The sequence below is a fragment of the Phoenix dactylifera genome, chromosome 18 (genome assembly GCF_051530095.1).
Source record: "Phoenix dactylifera cultivar Ajwa chromosome 18, Ajwa_hap1_PhDact_Kaust_v1.1, whole genome shotgun sequence".
NCBI classification, from domain to species: domain Eukaryota; kingdom Viridiplantae; phylum Streptophyta; class Magnoliopsida; order Arecales; family Arecaceae; genus Phoenix; species Phoenix dactylifera.
Genome location: NC_143207.1, coordinates 18,193,367 through 18,220,420, shown reverse-complemented (window position 1 = coordinate 18,220,420; position 27,054 = coordinate 18,193,367). Strand labels below are relative to the sequence as shown.

At 38.0% G+C, this 27,054-nt stretch overlaps 2 protein-coding genes across 2 annotated transcripts; both read right to left on the bottom strand.

Moving 5' to 3' along the window:
• Positions 1-1,114: 1,114 nt before the first annotated feature.
• On the bottom strand, positions 1,115-10,697 carry LOC103696389 (homogentisate geranylgeranyltransferase, chloroplastic-like). The gene is made up of 14 exons (XM_039119140.3): positions 10,434-10,697; positions 10,252-10,296; positions 10,054-10,096; positions 7,527-7,749; positions 7,344-7,427; positions 7,175-7,249; positions 6,903-6,986; positions 6,586-6,675; positions 5,566-5,667; positions 5,339-5,434; positions 4,314-4,385; positions 4,123-4,218; positions 3,884-3,988; positions 1,115-1,478 (listed from the first exon to the last, which is right to left on the bottom strand). The coding sequence occupies exons 1-14, from the start codon at positions 10,591-10,593 to the stop codon at positions 1,431-1,433; spliced, it is 1,323 nt and encodes a 440-aa protein (XP_038975068.3). The 5' UTR covers positions 10,594-10,697; the 3' UTR covers positions 1,115-1,430.
• A 7,843-nt stretch (positions 10,698-18,540) lies between these two features.
• On the bottom strand, positions 18,541-20,558 carry LOC103695882 (uncharacterized). Its single transcript, XM_008777319.6, has one exon. The coding sequence runs from the start codon at positions 19,970-19,972 to the stop codon at positions 19,073-19,075; it is 900 nt and encodes a 299-aa protein (XP_008775541.5). The 5' UTR covers positions 19,973-20,558; the 3' UTR covers positions 18,541-19,072.
• Positions 20,559-27,054: the final 6,496 nt, after the last annotated feature.

The following is a 27,054-nucleotide window of genomic DNA, read 5'->3' as shown; positions in this document are numbered from 1 at the left end:
CCAAAACAGATTATATTCTGAAAAAAAAGTAAAATAGACTTATTATATATCATTTATCCATTCATATATATAAATCTTACTAGGTAAAATGATGTATACGAATTCAATCAGTCATGTATATTGGATAAAGACAGTGTTTGGTTTGGGAAACAGAAAGATTTAATTGGGAAAAGTTATATGCATCATAAGAGTTATAAAATAAGTTATTCACATTTTTGTTCTGCTATATTATCTAAAATAACCTTTGGTTGAGGATGCCTTTGTCAATAAAATTAAAGAGGAGGAAGGCATGGATAATGGATTTACACTAGAAATAGCTCATGATGTCTTTCACTTGGAATAATTATGCTTGGCATAAGCGTATTTGGCCGGCATAAATTACTTATGGTTGTCTTCTAAAAGTTGTGTGCAATTAAATTCCCATAACTCCCTTATTCTTGAACCAAAAACTGCCCAAGTGGTATGAACGTCATGCTGGTTTGGCCCAAAAATATGAAAAAAGAAAAATAAAGGGCAAAGCCTGCAGTATTAAAATGCTAGCTCAAAAATATGGACAAATACTTTAGCCTTTGCAGTGTTGGAGGTGATGTTAGCTCAGAAACATGGTCATCATGTTAAGGAAAAGGGCGTAGGTAAATCAACAAAATTATGGCTGTTATTTTCAAACCTAAAATCTCATATGAGTATAAAAAATAAATCATGAAAGAAGGAATCTTTTACTGAAGATTAGCTCAGGAGCTATTAAGGCTTTGACAAAGGAAAGCAGATAAATCAAAAGTTTGATATCTGAAAGGAACTAGAAGGGCTCTTTACAAACATTTATCCCCATATTAACAATCATCAATGACTCAAGTGGAAGCTGTGTCAATTTTATTGATCATCCATTACTGTATATGTCAAATATGTATTAGTAACTAACAGTATCCTTGTTTTTGTAACAAAAGAAAGGCATACAGTTTGTTAGAGAGAGAGAGAGAGAGGAGGAGGAGGAGGAGGAGGAGGATATTCCTAAGTTATGGTACAAAAGCACATTAGAGAAGCCTTGTTCTAGTATCTTTAATGTCAATTGGTTAATAATAAAAGCACATTAGAGAAGTAAAATTAAATAAAGAGTTGATGATCAAGGCAATAGATATCCAGCATGTACGAAGACCGGTAAAGAACAAAGCTCAGTTACAACTTGTCTTGGAGAATTTACAAAAGTCAACGATGATGATAAGAATTAAGTAATTAAAAATTTTGCAAAACTCATCGTTCTGAAGGTTTTCTGCTTGTTACGAAGCATGCTAGTAGTCTTAACAGCTTGAATTGCTGCAATATAATAAGCAAACATAGAAGACTTTCCTAATTCCTGGGCAAGAAACTAATTCTTTGACATGATTGATAATCCTCCGTGGTCTCCATCACCAAACATACGCTGGGCTTCTCCTTTATACTGAGTGCATGAAAGGGATAAGGAAATACTCGGCATAAAATAGCTGCAGAAGCAAAGTGGCAAAAGCCATTAGTACACAATCTGAAATTAACAAAGTCAAGGTGTTTGGCAGGCTTCTTAACATACAACAGACAGAGAATAGAAAGCAAGCACCATGATTTCATGCATAATTAGTTTTGTAACTATCTCCAAGATGTCCCTGACCATGTGGTTGCTTAGTGTTAGCAGTTTGCGCATAAAGTCTGGCTTGTTGCCCATATGGTTATTAAAATTCAGTTTTGTTTCCCCAACATGTTTCTCTCAGTCTTGATCTTATTGAATTGAACAGTATTTTTACCCAAAGTATACTGTTTATATAATTGTTCCTGGGAAAATAACAGAGTGTTATGTCACCTATCAAACAAATTGGGCTCTTTCTGGTATTTCTTCTTGTCTGTGAATTTTGTGGAGGGTTTACTAGTGATCACCAGCCAAGGAGCTATACAATCTAAAATTCTGTGGCATTCCTATGAAATCATAACAGCATATCATTCTCTTGTTATCCTAAGAACATTTGGTCCAAAAAAGAGTCTCCAATGTATCAAGCTTTCTCCTCGGTAACTTAGGCCCTGTTTGGGGGAGCTTTTGGAGGGCCAAAAAGCACTTTCTGGCCCTCCAAAAGTACTTTTAGTTAAAAAATGGTGTTTGGTAAAATTTTCAGAAATCTGTTTCAGTTTTTGCGGAAAGCTGAAAACAGCTTTTAGGGAGAAGCTCCAATTTGGAGCTTTCCGAAAATGTTGTTTTCAGTTTTGTCGGAAAGCTCTATTTTTGACCAAAATACCCCCATTTTAAAAATAAATTTCCTCCCCAAAACCTCATCTCACCGCCTGTTTCTCTCCCACCCACGCCTCCACCCCACCACCCACCACCCCGCTGCGGCGCCTCCCTCCCTCACCACCGCAGCCCCTCCCTCCCCCTCCCTCTCCCCCGCCACCGCAGCCCCTCCCTCCCCCTCCCTCTCCCCCATCACCACACCCCCTCCCTCTCCCCCGCCGCTGCAGTGCCTCCCTCTCCCTCGTCGCCGCACCCCCTCCCTCTCTCCCGTCGCTGCAGTGCCGCACCCACGCGGGAGGAGAACCCTTCCCAGGGGGGCCAACCGCGGCCGCCGAGACTGCCGCAGGCGCCACCGGCCATGGCCCGCCCCCCTCCCGCGGCCGTCACGGCCGCCGCGGCCTGGCCCCCTTCCGGCATTGCCAACCGCGCGGGAGGAGAAGAACAGAGAAGGGGGGAGAGGAAGGAAGGAGAAGAAGAGAAGAAAAAAGAAAAGAAAAAGAAAAGGAAAAAAGAAGAAGAAAAGGAAAGAAAAAAAGAGACGAAAAAAAATAAAATAAAATAAAATAAAATAAAAGAATAAATAAATGCATAAATAAATATTTATATAAATGAATGAATGAATAAATAAGATAATAAATAAATACATTTCAATGAATAAATATTTATATCATAATACATTAATATGTTATTTTAAATAATTTAATATTATGTTATATTATGAGAAATTAATTAATACTAATAATTATAATATTTTATATCTTTATTATTGTATTATACTATAAATATAATATATATTACATTATATCATAATATATTAATATGTTATGTTAAATAATTTTAAATTATGTTATATTATAGAAAATTAATTTACTCTAATAATTATATTACCATTATGCTATGCTATGCAATGTCATATTACTATATTATAATAATAATATTTTATATTACAGTAATATTATACTATATCTTATATTATGTATTAATATATGTTATATTTTATTATGCTCTATTGTATAATACTATGCAATGTCTTTTATGGAAATTTTATCATATAAAAGTATTTTCTCAGTTTGTTTACCAAAAATATGTTAAAGTGCCACAACACTTTAAAAATATAGTTACCAAACGGCAAATAGCTTTTTGTAACAGCTCTACTTCAAACAACTTTACTTCCAACAGCTCTACTGCCAACAGGGCCTTAGTCATCAGATTAACATTTCAGATACATTGCAAATTCTCTTAGAGAATCTGTCAATTGGGAGACATTTTCAAAACCATATGTCATTCCGATTTCTGAAATGTCTGCTCTTATAGAAATCTTGTATTATATGTAAGAACTTATATACAAACCTTGCCTTATATGTAAAATATCCAATCTGCTAGTCGTGCCTGCTATATTTAGATATCCCAGTAATTATGTAACAAATTTGTTATAATAATTTTCTTTTTCTTTTTTTTTTTCCTCTGAGAACACAGTGGTCATCTGCCACCACTGATTCGAGCCTGAGACCCCTCATTTAGATAGAAGAGTTCTAACCAGCTGAGTTAACAGCGGTTGGCATAATGACTGTTTATTTGTGCAACTGATGCAATTAAAGCATTTCATTGGATGATTGGAACAACTAAATTATTTACCTTCCAAATGAACATGTAGAATGATGTTATGGATGCCTTGTCCTGAAGATCAATAGATTGTGCCCGAAACCAAAGAATGGAAGCAAGTAAGCCATGGCCGAGCACCTGAACTCAGGAAAAAAAAAAATCAATTTTGATATCAAGCATCATGCTGGATTTCCATTGCAATAATTTCGGCATTTTCTATTCATCTGCCTCTAAATTCAATCCAGCAATCATTAAGGAAATAGATAACCCACAATTACAATCTTCTCATATATGGTTGAAGCAGAAGCTCCCACCAACATGGCTGTAGCATATGCAGTTAACAACAACTTGATGCAAAACCAAAACACCTGGTTTTAGAAGCAAAAGTACCTCAGATCACTGTCCAATATGTATAAAATCAATATCAAGGTTGATCAAGGACATGAGCATTGTTTCCACTCACTTTTTCTGGGCCCAGGCGAACGCTGAAGGACTGGATGCCAAAATATCTGTCTCCATCAACATCAGGTATATCCTGGCAATGGCCATTTTAGTTTGCAACAGATATTAAAATGGTCTGACGACCTATATCTCAGATTTTTTTTTTTTAGTTTCCAACATGCTAATCAATTGGGGAAAAAGCTTTCTTCAAACAACAAAAAGGCCAGAATTGGCCAGAACGCAGACCTTGCAACGAACCTTGATGATCAGCTTGTGAGCATGGAAATTTATCTTCTTATATATAAATTAAGCTAAAGCATTCAGGAATGGCCCTCCAAGGTTGCCATACACTAGGTAAGAGCCGAGAAGACAGAGGAAGGTGCAGTTTGATAAAAAGAACCACTTTGATTTAATGTTATCCATTTTCTGATCCTAGCAAATTAGGGATGAATTTTATTTCATGATAAAGGACTGAAAGGATAGTCTAAGGTTGATTCCTCAGGACACATATTTATCTTCTTATTATTCTATGCCTCATTAATAAGGTCCGACTCAAAAACTTGAGTTGATAGGTGGATGCATCCATTAGTACTCAAACACCACAAGGGTCCCTACCACTTCCAATATGGGAATCCTCAAGACTCACTACCTTATATTAAGTTCTGCCCTTAACCATTTATTCTCTCTCTGATAAAATATTTGTCTCAATGGATCTCCTTGCTTTGCCTTTTAGATATTATTACTCTTTCAATCTAGTAGATGCATACGCAGATATAAAATTTCTCTCATGTGATCTGGAGTCATCTATCTGGAGTAGTAATCAGTATAGATAGTTCCAACCAAGGAATGATAACCGATCATAATCTCAACTTTATTCCTACAAAGGGTAGCATTTACTACTTTAACCAACCATGAGAACTGCTCGAACTCAAGGACGCCAACTCAATACTCTTATTTCCAAACATGAAATTATAGAAAACTAAAGCTTAAAATCCCATTATATATGTCCATAACTTTTTTAAAGCATGGAGTGGTCCAGCACTTTACCTTGAACAGAGCAATAACAGCTGAGAAGAAACACATGAAAGCTGTTGCAAATATCACTGATTTTGTCAACACTATTGGTCTTCCTAATACATATCTCTGTTGAATAAATCATAGGTCATTATTTCATAAAATGAAGAAATAAACCAAATACATAATATGGTTGTATTTGATATAGAATAACGTATATGTGTAGAGAGCATTGAGATGCCAAATAATTATCTTAATACCTGCATGTGAATGAAAAAAGCCAACTGGACTACGATGGCCCTCACACACAGGATGCAAGATGCAGCAAGAAAGGCGTGCTGTTTCCATCTAAGCCAGGGAATCTGAAATAACAAGATGAAAAGAATGCTGATTTATGAATGGTGAGCAGTTGAAATCGGCATCATAGCATAAACAAATGGCAGTTATAAACTGTTGCAGCAGAAAAAGCAACTGCAAAACTAAAACAGACAACTTCTCTTCTCTGATTCATACTATAAGTTGCATTAATAACTCATGAACTATAATAAGGTCATTACAAGCAGTAACTGTTAAATTCTGTTGTGGGTAGTGACAATTGTATCTGGTCATGACAACCATTAGTAACAAATAAGAAGAGCAAGCATCAAAAAATTGCTATTTCCCACCTTATCTGTCCATCCCTTATAGATCTTAATTAAATAGTTCTGGGATTTCATGCATATTTTATAGCATAATTTTTGTAAGCATCTCTACAGTGATATATAAAGAATGATCAACTAAAACAGGACATATTTCTGCTTGCACATATACAACATATGCATAATGCATGTGTATAAGCATGGATAAAAGGATGGTGATGCCAATTAATGGTAGAATAATTGTATTTCTTTTCCTTAGTATTTAGGTGCAAAAATGCATGGAATGGTTCTTCAACTTAGGCAAGCAAAAAATGTTGTCAAGCAACCGACTTCTTAATGTCTAACTTAGCTTTTTTTAAACATTCAAAAACTTTTTAAAATGGAAACACAGTAATTTTATCAATTAAATTGAAGGCCAAAAAGGAGAAAGGAAGAGGCAGGGAGAGAGAAAACCAGTGCCAGAAATTTATCTTGCAACAGAAGATAAAGTAGACATGTGTACACATAATTTTTAGGTACTAGCAATTTGAGGTTCATAAATCATGGAGCCATCTATTAATCTTTAGAAATGAGGAGAATTTTTTCTTCTGGTAAATTTTATAGTTGACTTATAAAATCAGAGAGTGTGCAGAGAGGTCTTACATTGATAGAATATGCACTTCCAAGAAAACAGCTGATGAGCAAGGCACCTAATAGGGGAGGGGACTTGGACCTCAACCCCATTGTAAAGCTCTGTTGAAAAAATAATGGATTAGAAATGATGTCATATCCAAAAACTAGATAAAGTTCTGCTACAGAGGAAAAGAATGCATCAAAATCTACTACAATAGTTAATGCAGATATATTATTATCTGATACAACTTCAAGCAAGCTACTCCTGTTCTTGAACTTCAACCCAACAGATTCTATGCCTCAAAAAGGGGGAAAGCAAAATCAAAGTGTATGTCAGAAACATATACCACGATAGCAGCGGCAAATACCAGCGCAATTCCTGTTCCCAAAGAGAACTCGCCTGAAGCAAGTGGCAGCCAAGGTTTGTTAACCTGTTAAAAAGCAGGTAGCCCACATTAAAGAGCAATCTTGATGCAATGTTTGGATTAGATTGAACAGAATGGTTAATCGTAATAATGGGCACAGTTCTACATCCATCAGTTGCACCACAATTAATGAAAGACGATAAGGTAACTCTGAAATGATTGCAATACCATATCATTAAAAATATGCTGCAAACCTTATCTATTTCTATGTCAAATAGCTGGTTCAGGCCCACAACATAGATGTTCATGCATACAGCTGGAACCAATGCCTGGACCAACAAACATATAAAACAAGAAAAGTGAGAGAAAAAAGAGATCGGTTTCCTTTGCTGTTGTTGAACTCCATTACATGCTTTACGTTACCTTCAATAGCCCCATCAGGTATGTTGGAGAAAGATCAGCAATACTCTGTACTGGAAGAAGAGAGACTGATACTATACCTATGATCTGATGATCAAAAAGTATTATCTTTACTGCCTCTTGAGATCTTAATCAGTAAAATCACAAAGGACAGTTAATAAAGAACAGAAAATGACTATAACTTACGGTGCCTATTACTGTGTGGGGACGAGAAAACTGATAGAAAGCATCTAACTTCTTAGAAACAGCAGCCCATAGACCTTCTGACTGATTAGCCGTAGGTTCAGGTACATATGCATGCTCAGAAGCAGCAGAAACACAACCTTTTGTAAGTAGTCTATAATGGATTGACGGCCTCTCTTTATGCTTTAGATCATAGACTATATTTTTGAATTTATGGAATTTATATCTGAAAGGACATTTGTCATAAAATATGTTCAATACAATTACACTGAAGCACTACACTTGAAATGTTGTAAGATATGTACAAAGTTCAAATTACTCAACATCATGAAATAATTAAGTCGAACAAGTAGGAATGCAACTAGGAGAACAAGTTGGAACAATTATCGAATCTTCTATCCTTTTCTTTTTGAGTCAACTATGAATGTCATTTTCCATGAATTCAGCTAGTATGATGACATAAGATATGCAAGACTAATAAGGTTCTTTGAGGTAGTATAAGTTATAAGACAAATTTTAACACAAGGAGTAGCTTCCACCCCAAAGAAAGTCAGTCTTATGCAGTGTAACATGTGACAAGCTAAGGGGCTCTAGGATCAATCCATAATTAATGCAAATTTAGAAGAACAAGAAGGCAACAATACATGATCAAGCAACCTATAAATTGAGCTTAACAAATGTTTGTGGAAAGAAGAACTTGGATTGAACTAACTCAAATTCCTTCAATTTGGTGGATCTCCTCTCTCTCTCTCTCTCTCTCTCTCTCTCGCTCAACTTTTCTTAAGTTCCTTTGCTCCATCAAATAATCTACTTTGATACATTATTGTTGCTTGTGTTTAAGCAAATTATAAAATGCTTGTTTCTTAATATTGTAAATTCTCAGATAATATTGCATTATCAGATAATACTGCGTTAGAAAATCTAGCAGACAAAACAAACTTTAAACATGTAGTTTTTATTCAATATTGAACTTTAAAAATCTTTGTTCTTCACCAAAGTGTTTGCCAGTTATATGGGCTTCAAAGTTTCATGAAGAGCTAAAACCATGTTACATCATCTAAACTCACAATTAACAAACTTCAAGTCCTATATGGATTCAGCAGGCAGCATGCCACATACCTATGCACAAATATTGACTTTCTATGCTAAAAAGTAATTAAATAAGTGAGTTATCATAACATTTTGTCTATGAACAAAACCAATTTCTAGATTTGTTATTGACCATGTATGATTGGAACCATTCATGAGAAAAGATACGAAGCAGTACAACAATCATGTGCAGAAATTTGAAACCCGAGGCAAGGAGTAAACAAAGAAAACCATACCAAGTCTTGAATGAAAAATGGAGAGCGTAGGAGCCATTACTTGAATACCGATGCTGATTAACTTGCAGGAAGTCACAGATGTCTTAAACTAGATCGTCATGGAGCATCATAACTTAAGATTGCTCTGCGCTTGTGGTCTTATGTGCAAATTTGAACTTGACTGATTAATACATTACATGGATGATCTGACCTTCTATCATAGAAGGACAAGATGACTTATCAAACAAAAGGCCATGTCGAATTAAGTAGCATTTCTGAAAGTTATATGCAACCATTTTTTGCCGTTCTGCTTTAAGTAGACCCACCAAGCGCCTTTATAGGTATCGTAAGGTCCAGCCTTGATTGTGTTTTACTGGACTAGTACAAGATACCTTGATCAGGTACCTCCTAAACTCCAAGACCGAGCAACAGAAGTGCGCAGAACCAACATTCCATTACTAATCTACAAACTATGCCTAACTGCAAATCATGTTAAATCTGTACCTTGTTGTTGTCCATTCAAACCTTTTTTAAAAAAATGATGAAATTGCACTATCTTGCCCGAAAGAGAAAGATGAGACAATACTAATTGCTATAACACAAATTTCATAGACTTAATTAATCCAGAACTTCAATTGGGCATTGCCCTAGCGGTGCATCCCCCAATACATGGACAGGGGTAGAAATAATACATACAGATCTCCCTCTCCTTTTTGTTAAAAAAGCAGGGCTTAACCATAATTTGACCCAAAATTGACCGTGCAATTAAATGCACATGTTCTATGCATCCGATGGATCAAAAATATATTAATACCATCCAAACCCTAATGCATCTAAATTGACAAAAACTATGAGATGACTAGCCTGGTCAATGATTCAAACAAGTCCCAATCAAGATAATAACGATACCTCCCCAACCCCCCGGCAAAAAAAAAGGGCGGATCCAACCTGACTTATTTCCATATGAATCATAGGATCAGTATCTGTTCAAGATTTAGACTGATCATCCAAAAGGATGCACTCCGGATCATGCTTCACAAAGACCCACACCCACCCATTCATGGGCAGCCCTGGAGTACTATAATCATGTTTAATTCCACATTGATCACCAATATTATCTACTTATCAATCAAATGATGAGGAAGAAAATTAACATCAAACACAAATATGAATTTATTCCTACAAAGTGATTCTACTGGATTAAAATTAGTAGACGACTTGCTTGCCTTGTTCCTTGGACTTCCAAGTTCTCTATTTTCCAAATCCGACCTGCACATTACGAATACAAGTATCAAAACAAGCACAATGGCCTCATTCAATTTTGTGCTTTTAGTAGTGAAAATTTTCAAACTTAGGCTTTCGATCCTGACCACGTTACATATACTAATATGAAATAACACATGATCTCTCACTCTCTTACTTACCTCTTCCTTCATTACCCCTTATGGGCCCTCTTCCTCTTGTCCCATCTACACCATAAAACAATAAAAAAATGTGCATACGTCTCCTTCAGCATTTTTTTTTAATCAACAAATAAGTAGGGTATAGCAGTGAAGGATTACAAAAGGAACAGTGCGAGAAGAACACAACTAACTAAATGACTTGCCTCTTAGCGGGAAACAACACTTCGTAAGACGGGCGACTGAAACAGCCTGGTTGGGCAGCATTTCTAGAGATAGAAGAAGAAGAAGAAGAAGAAGAAGAAGAAGAAGAAGAAGAAGAACAGAGGAGGAGCACGGCAAGGAGAGGGGAGAACTACAGCGCATTGGAATGCAAATAGTTATAAATATAGAGAGAGAGACGTCTAGTTTAAAATAGAAGGAGGTGATACGTAGGTCAGCAAATTATTTGCTTCCAAATAAATACAAAGACTTTATATGTCACAACTCGCCATATTTGATCACCTGGCAGCCGAGCCTCGTGCATGTCGACCTTGTTGCGCCTGTCAGCCGGACTTGCCTTTCCAAACGCCATTTGGACGGATTCGCATGAAAAGCCATGGCCAGAAAATCGATAAACTCTGTTTTCCTCCTTAATTTTTCAATTTTTTATTTTCTAATTTTTATTAATGTTTTTATTTATATTTATTCTCAAATGGTTTATGTTGCTGGAAATTGGATCCGGGGGCTACCGCGAAACCGGGGAAGGAGGAGCTTCGCCGCAGGGACGGTGGTCGGCGGCGCGCCGACTGGTGACGTCCTCCTGGAGGGGTGTAAGTCCTGCAAAAAGCCGGTGGCCGGGCTCCCCGGCGCCGGCCCTCCGATGCTTAAGTCAGAGGGGGGCAGATATGTGGAGAGAGCAAGGAAGAGAGTATATGGAGAAGACAGCAGGAATATTTGGATAAGATGAAGAAGATGAAGAGGATGATATCCTCCATTGTGTTTGTGCTGTTTGCTTCTTTCCACCCGGTCCAGGAGGGTTCTCTCCGGGGTCCCCATCCTTTTCCCCCCAGGTTTCCTTTTATAGAAGGATTTTTGTTACCTGGGAGGTGATAGGAGGTTTGTCCTCTTTTGTAATAATTGGGCACGATTTGGCCCATTAATGGCGTAGTGGAGAACGGGACCGAATCGGACCGGAATCAGAGAGTTGTCACGGTTGATCGGACCTGTTGGAGTGGTTGAACCGCCGGCTGTGGTGGGCCTGGGGTCCGTGGATGGTAAGTGTATTTATTACCGAATGAACCGGCGGTCAGGGAGAGCCATACGCTCTGATGGTTCAGTGATCCGGAGATCGTCTTGGGCCGTGCTCATTAAATGACTGGGTGCATCGGAGACTTGAGGGAGTCTCATGCATTAATGGCAGGTCGTGCCGAATACCTGCAGAGATCTTATGCCTTGATGGCTTAGAGATAGTGGCAGGCTATAATAGAGTCGCGTGTATAACCGCCGGACCTTTCGAGAAAGCTTGGCGGGGAGGAGTATTAGTTAAGGCATCGGCTCGGCAAGGGTGCCGAGCCGAGCTGGTCGCCCAGAGGGGCGCCCTGTGGCGGGGTTGCTTCGAGTACTCCTGGTCGGCGCCCTTTGGGCGAGCACCTTCTAGCCGAGCGCCTCTATTTGGCGCTCTCTCTAGTCAGCGCTTTCTAGTTGAGCGCTTCTCTGGTCGGCGTCCGCTGGTCGGCTCTTCCTATCCGAGCATCTCTACTTGGTTATTTTGATTGGGTGCCTCTTGGCGCTCTCTACGGTCGGCGCCCTTTAGTCGAGCGCCTTCCTGGTCGGCATTCTTTGGCCGAGCATCCTCCTGGTCGGCGCTCTTTGGCCGAGCGCCTCCGTGGCGGTATGACTTGGGGTTTTTCCCCCAACAGTTTAAATATTCTGATTTATCGAAAAAGATAAAATATTTTGTGCTTGATAGCAGAGTCTTGCTTCCCTCCATCTAGATGTATAGATTTGATATGATTTATAATTTTGAACCACCCAAACTAATTATTTTTTAGCTCATACATGTTTATGATATCTGGATTGTAATTAACAATGAGAATCCAAAATTTATTCGCACCATCACTCAATTTCTCTAGATGGGAGTAGGTCCTTTTTAAAAAGTAATTTAGTCCCATCTGCTAGAGCTTGAAGAATTCCTAACGGACCAGCATATTCAGGCCCAATACGTTGTTGTATCGTTGCAGATATTTCTCTTTCTAACCACACAATTACTAGTATCTCTATTATGATTCCAAATATAAGGGTAAAAATGGATACAAATATCCATATGAGTCCATAGATTTCTTTTATGGATTCCAATGTAGAAAAAGAATTGATAGCTTGTACTTCTATCGTATCAATTATCATTTTAACGATCAACTTCTCCCATAATGATATCTATACTATCTAGTATTGTCATGATATCAGCCAATTTTATTCTTTGAACTAGCTGAGGAAGAATTTGCAAATTGATGAAACCGGGTGGAGATGGAATCCTATTTTGCCAAATAATTGCTAGTCTTATCTTTTTAATGCTAGATCAACTTCTCATTGTTGTTGCTCAATCTAAGAGGATTTTCAAGGATTGTTTTGGCTTCATGTGGCTTGAACTGCTTGCTCTGTTCCTTTCACTTACCATGAGTAAGATGCTTTCAAGAGTGAAGAATGTGACAATACAAAATTTCTCAATATATGCATACATATATATATATATGTGCATACATATATACATGCATAGATACATACTTATATTGATGTGTATATAGATTCAAGAGTTAGCCGCAACCAATCTAGTTGGCACCCTCTTCTAGTATATATACCTTGCAGCTTGTATCATATTCAAGAAAAAAAAAAGGAAAAACTGCCAGATATAGCATTACAATGTATATTACTATTTTATCCCCATGAGGATTCTTGTGTATATACTTTTCAAAAGTTTAGCTCCTGAAATGTAAAAGCTACATATTTTTGGTTGTTATGAAACTTCATTTTCTAAATAAATGAAGTTTGGCTAAATATTCTTCCTCTCATGTTTCTTTTTTGATGATAACTTTCTCTCATGTTTCACACATGAACATATCTAATCTTACTTTAATTAGGTTAACATTTAAAATGTCCATTGACTACTTTACCCTTAACTAACTATAGTTATTTTTTAAAAGCATGCATTTATATTTAAAGATGGACAATTCCTCATTAATATCCCATGCCTATTTTTGAAACATTGTTCATATTTTCTCCATGCATTTATATTCTTAATTGTTCACAAAAATTTAGAAAATTTATTATGACTTTCCACTTGTATTTTTTACTTTCTAGAGTTGTTAATTTGGTCATACTAGGTTGCAAGTGGATTGGATTGAAGCAGGAACCGATCTAAAATTAATTTGATGCAACCTAAACTGTTGTTATTTGGATAGGCTTGGATTCAAAAATATAATCCATCTTTAAAATATGAACTGCGTTTCGATTACTACATTCCTAATCCAAACCTGAATCAACCTCCTCCAATATTTTTATTAACAAACAAGAGCATAGCAATTAAGCATTACAAAAGGAGTAGTGCGAGAAGAACACAACTATCTAAATGACATGCCTGTTAATCAACACCCAGTAAAATAGGAGACTGAAACAACCTAGGTGGACATCATTTCTAGAGAGAAGAGAAGAAAAAGGAGAAGAACAAAGGAGGATCACAGTGAGGAGAGGGGAGAAGAAAGTCTCGGTTTGGCCCAAAAAAGGAAAATGGGCTCGGTTTTGGGTTTGCTTGCTGGATAACCATATAAAGAAGGCGAGGGGCTTACCAAGGGTGGTGGCAAACCACTGGAGCTCGGCCGAAGACAGTTGGTTTCGGTGGTTTTGTGGCGGTGATGCTCGGAACGAAGGAAGAAAAGAAGAACAGGGCAATCGAAGAAGCTAGAGAGAAAGAGAAGATCTCAGGCGATGGCGGTCGATCATGGCGACATGACAACCACCGAAGATTAGGGAGAAGAAGGGAGGGAGGCTCGAGAGTGATCAATTGCCGAAAAAGAGAGAATTTAAAGGTAGTCTTTTGGAAAGATGAACTCCGCTTAACGGAAAGATAAGCATGGTGCACCGCAAATCTGGTGGCAGTTAGGAGTGGCCCAAACAGTCAAGCAGCTGCTCCTTGTCGGACACCTAGAGTCCCCACCGGCCATGGTTATTGTGACCTTATCGACTCAATGGAAGGGGGGAACAAAGGATCGCGATCGCATCCTCTACTTCAGCTCCCTTCTTTTCGAATTACATATGGAAGCTTTTATTCAAACAGCTCAAGTTCGATCCTGTCTGCATCTTATCTAAAATTACCTCTCAGTTAAGCATTTTGATTTCCAGTGGAATTGAAAATATCCAATAACAATTTGAACCAAAACCTCTGTGCTTGAAAGAGTAGAAGATTTTGAGAATTTGCTCTAGTACTCTCATTACCCTGTATATTTCTGTCATCCCAGATTGGATGAAAACAACTGCACTGGGAGGCTGTCAGGTAGTCAGAAGAGTCGATCACTCCCCAATCAAAATAGTCTTAGTTTATTGCCTCTCTAGAATTAATTTGGTCTTATGTTGATGGAAATCACATAGGTTAAGATTTCAACTTTGATTCCCATAACCTATTTCCACTGCCAGTGCCTAGTTTAAATCTAATGCACGTATCACTTCTCTCTACCTCACTTATCCCAAATTGGCCCAGCCTACTAGTTTCTCAGAGCAAATATCCCACAGCTATAACTATTTTCTCCTACCAATGCTTCCAACTTAGTTTTCTTAGCTTGATCACCAGCACCACGATCGGTCCATGGTTAGCCCTCATTAACCCGTGCTGTAGTGTTCCTAGTTCACATAGGTTATAGGTCGGATCTGCTCCGATACTATTTGTCATAAACCCAAAAAGTCTAGCCAAAAGATGTTATTTGGGTTCATTAGTCTTGCAGAAGTACTGAAGATCTACTCAGTGCAGAGCCGATGTAGAACTAAGCACATGTCTGCACATGTCCTCACAAATCTAGTTTTTCCTAGTTACCTAATAAGTAACCTCTCATCTTGTTTGGCTTATCTTGCTCTATAAGTGCTTAAATAATAATTATTTGTAGATTTGAATTATTTTCTATGGAAAGCCTTTCAAAGGCATTCTATTCGCCATATTGAGCCATGGGATGAGGGAAGCTGGCAATGCCTCTCCATGGATGCATTGATGCCTCAATGCTCCAATGCTACACTCCGTTTGCGCTCCATCTCGTTGCTTGTGACCAAAATGATGGGTTCCTTTCTTTTTGTGGTCTTAGTAGACTCGATCTGCCAACCAGAGCCAAATGATTTTTATATTTTTCTTGACTCAAATCTTCTCCCACTTGATGGGATTTCCATACCCGTTCTCGACCAAATCTTCTCTCGTATGGAGTGAAACTGAATCTGTTTGCTTCCTTCAAGATGTTGACACCGAGGAAAGGAAGCCATAGAGAGCCAAGCAAAAGAATTTTCAGTCCAGGCAAAACTAAAAGTTTCAAGCATGTCTTGAAATTTCCATGAAAAGAACAAGCATTTAATGCAATTTTCTATGCAAACTAGAGGATCTACAGTACCTGCTGAAGCATGGTTCTTAGACTTGAATGCCAACTACTACTTGGACTTCTCTCTGTGGACAGCAACAAGCTCCATGGTCTTAAAAGAGTGTTACTATTCTTTGCATCAAAGCATGTTGGGTCCCACAAAATCTATTTCCACATCCATTACATCATGCAAATCTTCAATCGTCGCCCGTGGACCTAATCTGCCACCAACATGCTGTAATAAATTGAAGTATTAGATTACTCTATCTAATAAAAAAAATAAAGAACACCACATAATTAAGTGCACTCGGATTGCTTCTCTTTGGATCCTATTCATTTCGGAGGGAATCCAAGAGACTTCAATAAGAAAGTTGGCTAATGTGTCATTGGATGCAAACCTGCAAAAAAAAAAAAAAAATGCTGCGTGGATTGTCACCGGAAGAAAGGCTTCTCATATATTTTCTGAATTTTCTTTTCACGGCATCCAGTTCCTTCTGGGTGGGGTTGCATTAAGAAGCTTATGTAAAGCTCTGTTATCACAGCCACTTCATATAATATTTGGTGTGGCACGCAAACAGGCAATTGTGAGCGATAAGAAGCACTCATCCACATCACTGGCCTTTTTTTTTTGGCTGTGCAGGTGGATGACTGACATGGATCTTATCCATCATTTGGATTTTTTGACTGTGTGAATTCACTAAAATACAACAAAGAATGGTTGAAACTTGAAAACAAAGGATCAACAACTATAGTGCTTCCAACTTTTTCTTTTTAATTTTTTCATGTACCCATTGAAGGCATCGGCCAAAGTAGACATGAAACTTCCCTCGCTGAGTCTAGATATGATGTGAAGGGAAAGTTTGAGTAAGTTCGCAATTCGCACTTGGGAAATTGTCAACCCCTCCCCACACCTTCAAGTCCATGCTCTTACCTGGCTTGAAAGCAAAGACTCCTTGTTTTCCCTCAGTTCTTGTACTTGTCTTTGGCCTTCCTCCGAGCTTTTATGACCTGACATTGACCTAGAGACCAATAGCAACCACACTCGAAAAGAAAACAGATGCTAAAATGTTTTGCGCCTTTGATCTCACAATAAGCTTTCTCTCAATTCTTTGACAATTACACACAGAGCGGTCATCAAAGTCCAAACCGCGACAAACTATACTTAATTTCAGCTGGACCTCATCTGCCCCCCATCTGTAGTCGAACCGCCTAGCATTGCCTGTCAACTACCGCATTAACTTGGGAGAAATTATATTCTGGACTAGATGCATCACACAGTGAAGATCCGTGCGGACATGTATTTAATCCTACGTCAGTTATTCGCTAGATAGATTTTAGATACTTATACAAGATTAAAAAATCTAAATAATACCTTCCGGCTAGCTATTTTGGGTGAGGTCTTGGGTTGTGACAAATGTATTAAAGTGGACCCAGCCCATAGCCTATGTGGACTATGGAACACTGCAGCACGAATTCATTGGGGCTGACCATAAGCCGATCGTGGTGTTTGTGATTAGATTTGAATAGATTTGAACTCTTAGCCAGACGTGAGGACCCGTGCGGGCGTGTGTTTAGTTCCACAGCGGTTATTCGCTGGATAGATCTTGAGTACTTATACAAGATGAAGGAACCCAAATAATACTTTCCGACTAGCCATTTTGGGTGAGGTCCTGAGTTATGACAGTCATAGTCATGCATGCCGATAATCACAGCCTTTCGTTTCTATAGCGGTACATCGAGATGAGCGCTTGATGAAGAAAGCTTATAAAAACTAACTGCTATGATTGGCCTGAACAAAATTGTCATGCAAGCGTGTAACACGTGTGCTAACCTATCTCGGCATTTTCCTGCAGGCCCGTTGGTTCCCCTGCCGACTTCTGGAATAAAAATTATGGCGTAGTGCTCTACAGAATCCCCGCAATTACGGGCATATGCATATTGTCTTTCCTTTGTACGTGCACATGTTTTTAGTGAACACATCTCTATCATATCCCCAAGGAGGAAAAAAAAAAAGGGAAACGGAGAGGTATAAGACCAATAAGAGGATCAATGTAACTTTATATGTGTTCCCAGTAAATCATCATGCGCACATAATGGGTTAAAACAACCTAGAAACAAGGGGTACAAAAACAAAAATCAAGTGGGGAATGAATTTATCAAACAATTTCAAATAATATTGAAATTAAGATTTAGAAAAAAAATATATAATAAGATTCAGAAATTAAGATGTAGTTCCTACTGGTTTGTTGATTTAAGAAAGAGAACAAGTCTCTTGTCATCAACAAGTTGAAAAAACTTCATGGTAATTATACTTACAGAGATCATTGCTTGCGTAAGTCGCGCGCGAGAGAGAGAGAGAGAGAGAGAGAGAGAGAGAGTCAAGATCACATGCAATTTCGTGCTATAAGCCAGTCTATATTTCATGATGATGTTCCTAAGTAAAATGTATTTTTTAAAAAAAGTAAGGGATGTCATACATATTGCCATAACTACACATGCATCCAAAGGAAAATTTAATATATGAGTTGAGTAAACATAAAAGAGATATAAATTTAGGCGAATATTAGATGTAGAAATAGCTCTTCGATGGTTAGCATGAAGTTTCTATTGAAAAATATTGGTTATCAGGTAATACAAGTTCTTAATTATCGAAGAATTAACTTGACCAAGCAAAAGTTATTAGATACTTGACTATTATTTTATATAAATTATTGATCAACAGAAGGTATATAGAATACAGAAGGTACATAGATAAATGCAATAAATTCACATTCTTTTATGATTGCTAACCTGGTCTCAGAATGACCAACGAAAGGTAAAGGGACATCCAATTCAACATCAAGAACTCACCATTTACTCATAAATCAAAAGTCAATTGATGGATAAAAAGGGAGAAAACCAATGGAAAGAGAAGCCAAACTCCATACGAGTTCCATGTCTTGAATTCTCGGCGGCGTGTATTTTGTACTGTAGAGGACTGTATAGTTTTGGATAGCTAGCTACCAAATAATTCATCTTGAAAATGGATGGATGTTGATTAACATGGATTGCTACGTATTTGCGACCAAATATACCATGTTTGATTCTACAGATAAATAGCAACCGTCAATTCCAAAAATGGATGATGTAGCAGCTATCCATAGATGTATTACTTTTTAGCAGTCCAAAATATGCACCGCAGAGGATCCCAACCTTGCAAGGGGACTCTTTGTAATTAAGCTACTCTTTGTAATTAAGCTACCAAGTACTAAAGAAATACTCTAGAGCTTGAGAGACAAGTCAAGCTGGGGCAGCTCGTCCTGTCTAACGTTCAAATGATTGACACCGGCTGCGCCACCGGCACCACCAGTCCACCGGAAACCTCCAACCGCCGGTCCTGCTGACTCATCGAACCTCGCCGCCGGGGCTCTGGCGGCACCATAAAAATCCTCGGTTAACAGCCTTCCAATCGCCGGCTGGCGGCTGACGATCGATGGAGGCCTCGACCACGCCCCTTGCCTCCCATAGAGCAATCCGGCCGCGGCCATCGATGTCGTCGTCGTCATCGTCGTCGTCGTCCCGATGTACGGCTTGTGGACCATGGAGTGCATCTGGATGCCGAGAGGGCTCCCGGGGTACGACCCGTGGAGGGGCAGCGACGCCATGCTCGGCGGGAAGCGGTAGTGGGGTCCTCCTCCTCCGCCTCCGCCGCCGCCGCCGCGGCCTGCATGGTCGCCGACGAACCCTCCCTGGAGGTTGCCGGCAACGCGCTTGGCGAGGGTGCGCTCGCGCTTGTGCGCGTTCTGGTGGCCGCCGAGCGCCTGCGAGCTGTAGAACTTCCTCTGGCAGTAGTTGCACGAGAACACTTTTGGCTCCGACGTACTCTTCAGCACCGCCGCCGGCTGCTCAGCCTCCACCGAGCTACCAAATGATTCCAAAAGATTAAGCTCGAGCACTGGCGGCACCGGCGTCGATCCCTCCCCATCATCCTTATCATCGGATTCCAAATCCACCAACATGATCTCTTGTCTCTCTCCATCTCCTTCTTCTTCCTTCTCCTCTCTCCCTTTCTCTTCCTCCATGTTGCTGTGGTTCGACATGAGGCTGGCTTGCATGGGAGATAGATGTGTTTGCCCCTTGGAGATCCCTCCTCTGTTTATAAGAAGAGGGGGAGAAGGCATGAGATGGCAAGGATCTTATTGCTATCAACCGAGATGATTCGCGTGGTTTCGCATAAATCAGGAGGACAAAGAATGGTGGCAAGGGAGGCTCTTACAAGGAAACTTGCACAGCTTTTAATCTCTTAGCTAGTTTTCTCCCTTCTCTCTTTCTCTCTTCTTTCTCTCCTCGTTACCACTTTCCTTGTGTACCAAATTATATGGATCTTTGGAACAAGGAAACTAGGAAAGTCACCACAATATATGTGTCTAAGGTGACATTTATCTTAGTATATGTTATGCTAGTAGATGAGATTGGCTGTGATTTATGTGGGGTTTCAAGTCTTACCATAATGTAAGAAAGGTTGGACTGACTCGGTCCCATGCTGTCCAACTACTACGCACGTGCCAGTTCTTGGTGGGGGCCTTCATATATGGAGATAGATATGGCGAGGATTTACTGGGTGATGGTTTGCTGTTTTGGGGCCCGAGAAATCTTGGGTTGGGATCCGCTCACGTAAATGGTTGCTGGTTTTGGCTTATTTTGGCCACGAGCACATTTTATTCGTTGCATACAGTGAAGGTGTCCGCGTGGTCGTTAAGTGCGAAAACTTTGTGGAGTCAAGTGGTATGAAAGGTATGTTTGAGATACGGGATCAAGTCTGTATTTATTGGAAAAATACATCTGATATATGACATATATCGTTAATAAAGACTGTATTTATTGGGAAAAAATTAATGCTTCTGAATCTCTTAAATCCTGAGTCTTTATATTGTGCTAAGAAAAAAAAAAGAGTAAAATTTAGAGTTTATTTGAATTTGCAGCCGGTTGTTGGGTTGGTTTGAATTTGAGTTTAGTCGGATCGAGGTAAAATATTTAATTTGGTCGCATATCTTAGCGTGTATAACTCCTAAATGGGTTAAATTAATATTTTGAATCACATTAGTTTGATCAAATCCTTATCGGTAGATCTAGATTTTGAGCCTAGGTTAGAATCTATTTGGTTTTGGTACGTGTTGAAATCGAACTACTATGCTTTCTAATCAATCACCGAAACACTTTTGTGCAGAAAAATTAAAAAAATAAATCTCATGTTTAGTTATTGATATGCTCAAAAGATGCATGATCTTGATAGTAGGTGTTGGCGGTGTCGACAAGTTATATATCACCTTATAAGAAATATACATGTCACAAGTATTACTCTTTTTTTCCTGCTTAATTATATGTGCAATTCATGTAGCTAATTAGATGCCATACAGTCACCATACTTTTTTAGTATTCGAGAACATAGTGCCATTATTATTACTACTACTATTATTATTTGACAAAAGATAATGCCACAGCTGTGCCTTGGTGCATCTGAACTAAGTCATCTAATATATAACAAGATCCTATGTATAAATATCTTGGTCTTACTGCATAATTGAAGTAATAGTATGAAGTTTCAAGGTGTTAATTCCCTTCCATCTTTCAGAATAGTGAATGAACAACTTCTGCTGACTTCCCAACTCACATCCTCTTGGTACCATGAGGGATCCACATTTAATTGTGGACCATAGTTTAATTATTCATGATGTGATTTGTCTCTACAGGTATGTATTTTGAACTGTGACATTGCGAAAGCATGAACATATTAGAACAGCACCCTTTAGAGTCAATTCAGTAATGTTTCACGTTTATTTATACTTGTGGAATGATAAATGAACTATCTTTTCTAACATTTACACATGAATCCAGAGATAATTCGTCATTAAAATGCTGTTACAACAATGATGATGAGAGTTCATTTATTTATTCAATTCTATACTCTGTTTTTATCAATTCTATTCTTACCAATCCATAATTTCCATTGATTTCGCACATTAGGAAATTTTGGATTAGCTAACATGCTAACTTAACCTTTCTCATTAAAAATAATGCATAGGATTGGTCTAAACTTACCAAAAAATGTGATTATAAAAAAAAAAAACACACACACAATACATTGTTTTTAAGCAGTAGAAATGAAAATACCATCACTCAATTTATTGATAATTAACTCTTCCTCAAGTTTGTGCTATATTATATATCAAGAAATTCCTTTAAGAGGAAGGCATGAGAGAGTCCACAAAGAAACCCTTAAGTGAGAATCTTATGAGGATGCATACACATGAGAGCACATGAAGAACAATGAGAGAGAATATTAATTATTGCCTTTGAATTAACATGAAAACCTATTTGGCAGAAAACAAATTAAAATACCTAAACAAGAGAATGAAAAGAAAAGCTAAACTTTCTTGACCAAAAAAAAGAAGGAAAAGTAATTTTTTAGTTAACATAATCTTCTATTATTGATGACCTCTGTCTCAGCCTATAAGAATGAGCATGTATGCATGCATACATGGGCACTGCACCACAGATAGAATTAATGATTGAGGCCAGAATGCATTAAGCCGCCCGGTTTGAACAAACTAGAATGCATTCTCACAGCATCCAATGGCTTACTGAAACTCTAAGATAAGCCTGCCAATAAGAGCAATCCAGGTGGCAAGACAGGATCTTGCTGCTTGTCACAACCAAGAGGCCGGCATATGGCCGACAGTAGGTAGGAAATCTAGTGTGGAGTTCCACCCCATCAAGTGATGTCCTACAGTAACTAGATCCTCTGGATTGGTTGGCTTATTACCATGGCTATATGAAGCAACTTTTTCCCCTCCCCCCTTCTTTGAGATGAGGTTCTTTTCAACTGTCATCACATACTGAGGTCCATCACAGCACCCTTTTTAACAAGCCCCACTCCAAAGGATGGTGTAATGAGCCAACAAAATCCTAACTTTTAGCTGTCAACATGCAAGAAGATCCATTGCTGGGAGATTGTCTCTTTGGGTTAGGCCACGTATTCCATTGGGAGATCAATGTCCACATCGGCCACCATGAATTGCTAGCTAGTGGGAGAAAAGGAACAAAAAAAGGTGATGAAAGTGGGAATGCAAAGGTTCCAATCAGCAGATATGAATGATAAAGGGATCAACAATACCAACTGAAAACAAGTCCAAAGACTAATTCCACTAGTCACCATCATGAAGAACAGTTGGGTATTAAGATGATAAGATCGAAATCTTGAGAACAGAATTTTTCTTTAAAGAAAGAGAAAAGAAAAAAAAAGAAGATGTACTTAGGAAGTCAATTCCTATGCTCTTTCAACCAGTTGTTGGCTCCCACGTATCTGAAGAGGGAAAATGGAGATGTTGGATGGGTTTAAATCAGATCAAATGCGATGCTTTTGATTAACATGAGTAAAGTTTAGTCAAAACAAGCATGCTTTGGTGCTGGTTCTTTTAGAGGTCCTGAGTTAGCAACATCTTGCTTTCTAGAATAACTATCCTATAGGCTCTTGTAGTGAGTGGTTCAACACATTCAGTGCAAAAAGAAGAAATCATTAAAAAATATGGGATGATTCCAGGAAATTAGGTGAGAACTACAGGTCTTCTTTGATGGTGTCTCTGGTTTTTCTCCTTTTGCATTATTTTCTCATTTTGCCATGAAGGATTTGATTTCTGCTTCTTGGACCCATCTTAGGGGTGGCAAGCTAACTAGCTAAGGCAAATGAGTAAACTTTAAAATAAATGCTAGAAATGGATGCAGATGTAAATATAAGTAGATAAACAAAACTCTTAAACTTATTTTAAGTTTATTAGAATAGAAAAAAAAAATCAAAATTTTGATCTGTCATGCAGATTAGGAGCAAAAATCAATGGTTCTACCAATAATTCAATGATTATTTTTTATTGTTGCACAAGATTTTTTTTTCTTTTAATTATGTTGACGTAAATAAGAATCCATTTTTTTGTTGCCACACTTCTTTTATTTGTTTCTCAAATAGAGAGGGACAGAGGAGGTGGGTGAGAGCTTGGTTCACCATTTGAAAGTTTGCTGCCTCTACCAATTGGATAGCATTTTGTGACTGGACGCTTTTTCTAACCCTTTTTAAGGACTGGACTATCCTTCATAAAGTCCCAATACAATCAAAAGGAAAAAAGAAGAAAGAGAAAATATTTAAGAAGACTTGCATATTCAAAGTCTTGAAAGATTTAAGAATCTCTAGAATTTAATTTAGAATATGCTCTAGAATTGTAATATCATATGAAAGATTGGACTCCAACAATACCAACCAATTTTTCCATAATCCAATGGAAACTCAATGATGTGCTTTCCTTGCTGTTCCAGGGGTTCTCCCTTAGATACATGCATTTCACTTACCCAGTACTACTTTGATATAAATAGAGATTAATTTAAGTTTATTAAAATCACAATAACAAGATTATTTTTTTCAATTGCTGTCATGATGTTATGATACACATCTACATCAGCAAAAATAATGGGAGGAGATTTAACTTATATACAAGTGCGAGGATCAAACAATACCTAATCACAAATCTACCATCTCTTGGGGGCAACAAAGAACTGGGAGGCAATTATGTAGAGAAGAAACATGATCCTACTTCAGTTTGGGCTAATATGCTGGTAGCCCCTTTGTTCATTGATGTGTTACCAGACATAAAATATATTATGATGAGCTCGGGGTACGTACGACACTCTCATTACTTTAATGTATAACCTATACCTACTAAACTAATATCTGTCATAATTTATTATATATGAACTAAAACTTAATCCAGTTTGCAATTACATAAGAATTTGATAATATTCAGACCATTGCAGAAGCCAGATATAGAAATGACATGAAGTGACATTGAAAATGTTAACAGTGCTATCACACATGGTAGGGTAATATTATATTGCTTGGTGCAAACATAAGGAAAATATTATGCAGAGTATGTTCAGGCTATGAGACACAAAATGGCTGATGTAAAAAACTCTTCCAGTAAATCCTTTTCTAGGCTAGAACTTCTGACTTTGCAAGCGAGCTCCAACAAGACAAAACAAACAAAAGGACGATCATCGTTAGAATTCTAGGCCATCAATAATTTATTTTCTTTCCACTGAGCTGCTTTCATCAACTAAAAGCAAATTAGATAAACTTGGAGATCTGGATTAAATAAGATATGATTATGATTGTATCAACAAGAAGAAGATATGAAAGCTCAGAAAACAAGCACTTAATGTAATAAAGATGCCGAAACTTATTCATAAAGTAACTAAGATCTACGTGGAGAAAAAGCCATATTGCTACCAAATGACTACATAGTAAACTGAATGACCATATAATAATGTGTTGATCCCGTCTCCAGTACTGACCCATTCTAGTATCATATTTGGAAAAATCGCAGAGTTATCATATAGTTTAGCTCAGCTGATAACTTTCTTCGTGTCTTGTTCTAGTTGAAGTAGGTTTATATAAGCAGCTCATTTAGATCGAGAAACATGAATTTGGTCTCAACCTATGAAAACTTGGCCTTTGATAATTTGGTGTTACACTTGCATTTCCCCATCACCATCACATAGTTCAGTCCTCTGCATTTGGATTCAATCAGCATGAGAATGGTCCTTTTCCAGTTTTTTAATCACGGAAAAAATTCAATGTGTAATATAAATGAACCATGAAGAAGTCAATATGTTTCCATCATAACATTTCCTTAAATCACATGTTTATATCCATCAATCAACCAGTCAATCTCTTGAACAATGATGCAAAGCTTGGATGGAGTTAGCTTGAGCCACAGCTGTTCTCTTGATAAGGCCTGCATCTGTGACCCAGCCTACCATGGATGTTTCTTTCGACAAATCAACATCCATGAAGTAGATAAAGGTCATTTTAAGCTTGGCACTGAAATTAAGACACCATATTTTGACAGGGTTACATGTTAATCCTACTTGAGTTCAACCTGGAAGCATAGCCATAAATTTTGGTGTTCAGCAACAATTCAACAAGGATAAAGGATTGAAAATTCAGGAAAAATACAGAGAATTTGCCAAAAGAGGAAAAATCTGGACATATAATTTAAGATCCTAAAGATGTGATATTGTTCGTATGCCAAGGCACCTATTTATGGAGAAAAAAGCACAGGAGAACTTGTGAATTATTGGACAATTCTTGAATAGTCTGAATAATATAATTGCTCAAAAATAGCATTCAACACATTAAAAAATTCAGAAAATAATTTAGGAAGTTTTCAATAGTTCAAGAAATATTGTCGCTATGGCCACTAATGCTCGGAGGTAAGGTTTGCCGTCTTGGTACCGGACCCCATATCGGTGCCATACTAGCATACTATCAGTACAGTATGGTATGGAATTTTTTTTGACGTATCAAGCATCGGTACGCCATCCATAGTGGATACCGGTACCAAACTGGTATGTTACGGTACGTCTGTCTGATTCAGATCGGTACGACGTATCTTGCTCGGAGAACATTACAGTTAAGACAAGATGTAGATATGAAGAACAGCAGCTTCTGACTCTTGGGAAGAGAAGGTGCAGGTCTTAATCACTATGTCAACAATCATGCTTAGAGTCATTTCCTCATCCTATCAAGAGCAAGATATGACTTGACCTAGTCCTAACCTTTCACATCTCCACCAATAGATAAGAGTAACCTCATTCTCCCAGTCAAAGCATACGAGGAATTATAAGTCAAAAGAGAGATCTGTTAGGTACCAGAGATGGTAGTAATAATTGGAGTATGTCCGGGATAAGAACTTTTTTTTCTTGTATACCAAATCCAAACAATCTAAGGACTAATACACCGGTACTTCATTGGGAGAATAAGAAAATATGAGAATTACCATCATTCTTTTCATGCTCACTCATGATACCTTGTTAAAGGGTATATATAGCATGTTGCAGTCCTTAATCTTTATCTTCGCAAAAATTTCGATTCTTTTTTTCCTTTTTTTTGAATAGAAGGGAAAGGAAACCATTTAATTTATAATAGAAAAGAACCTTCCACTGGCCCATAAAGGAACACAAGAAGACTTATACAACCAGAAAAGAAGCAACCACAACCCATCCGCTTTCCTAGAATTACAAAAGATGAACCAGTCATTGAACAGGTATGAACATTGAACAAGGGTCCTTTCTACAGAAGCATTCTTCTTCAAAAGTATATGGGCACTCTTTTCCTTCCAAAAGACCCCAGGAGACTGCAATCACCAGTTGATCCTAA

Coding starts and splice junctions, on each gene's coding strand:
- LOC103696389 (XM_039119140.3), bottom strand. CDS start 10,593: ATGCGCTGTAGTTCTCCCCTCTCCTTGCCGTGCTCCTCCTCTGTTCTT. Junction 7,750..10,053: donor TTGGAAGTCCAAGGAACAAG/GCAAGCAAGTCG, acceptor ATGTCCTTTCAG/ATATAAATTCCATAAATTCA. Junction 7,250..7,343: donor ACCTGATGGGGCTATTGAAG/GTAACGTAAAGC, acceptor TTGTTGGTCCAG/GCATTGGTTCCAGCTGTATG.
- LOC103695882 (XM_008777319.6), bottom strand. CDS start 19,972: ATGCCTTCTCCCCCTCTTCTTATAAACAGAGGAGGGATCTCCAAGGGG.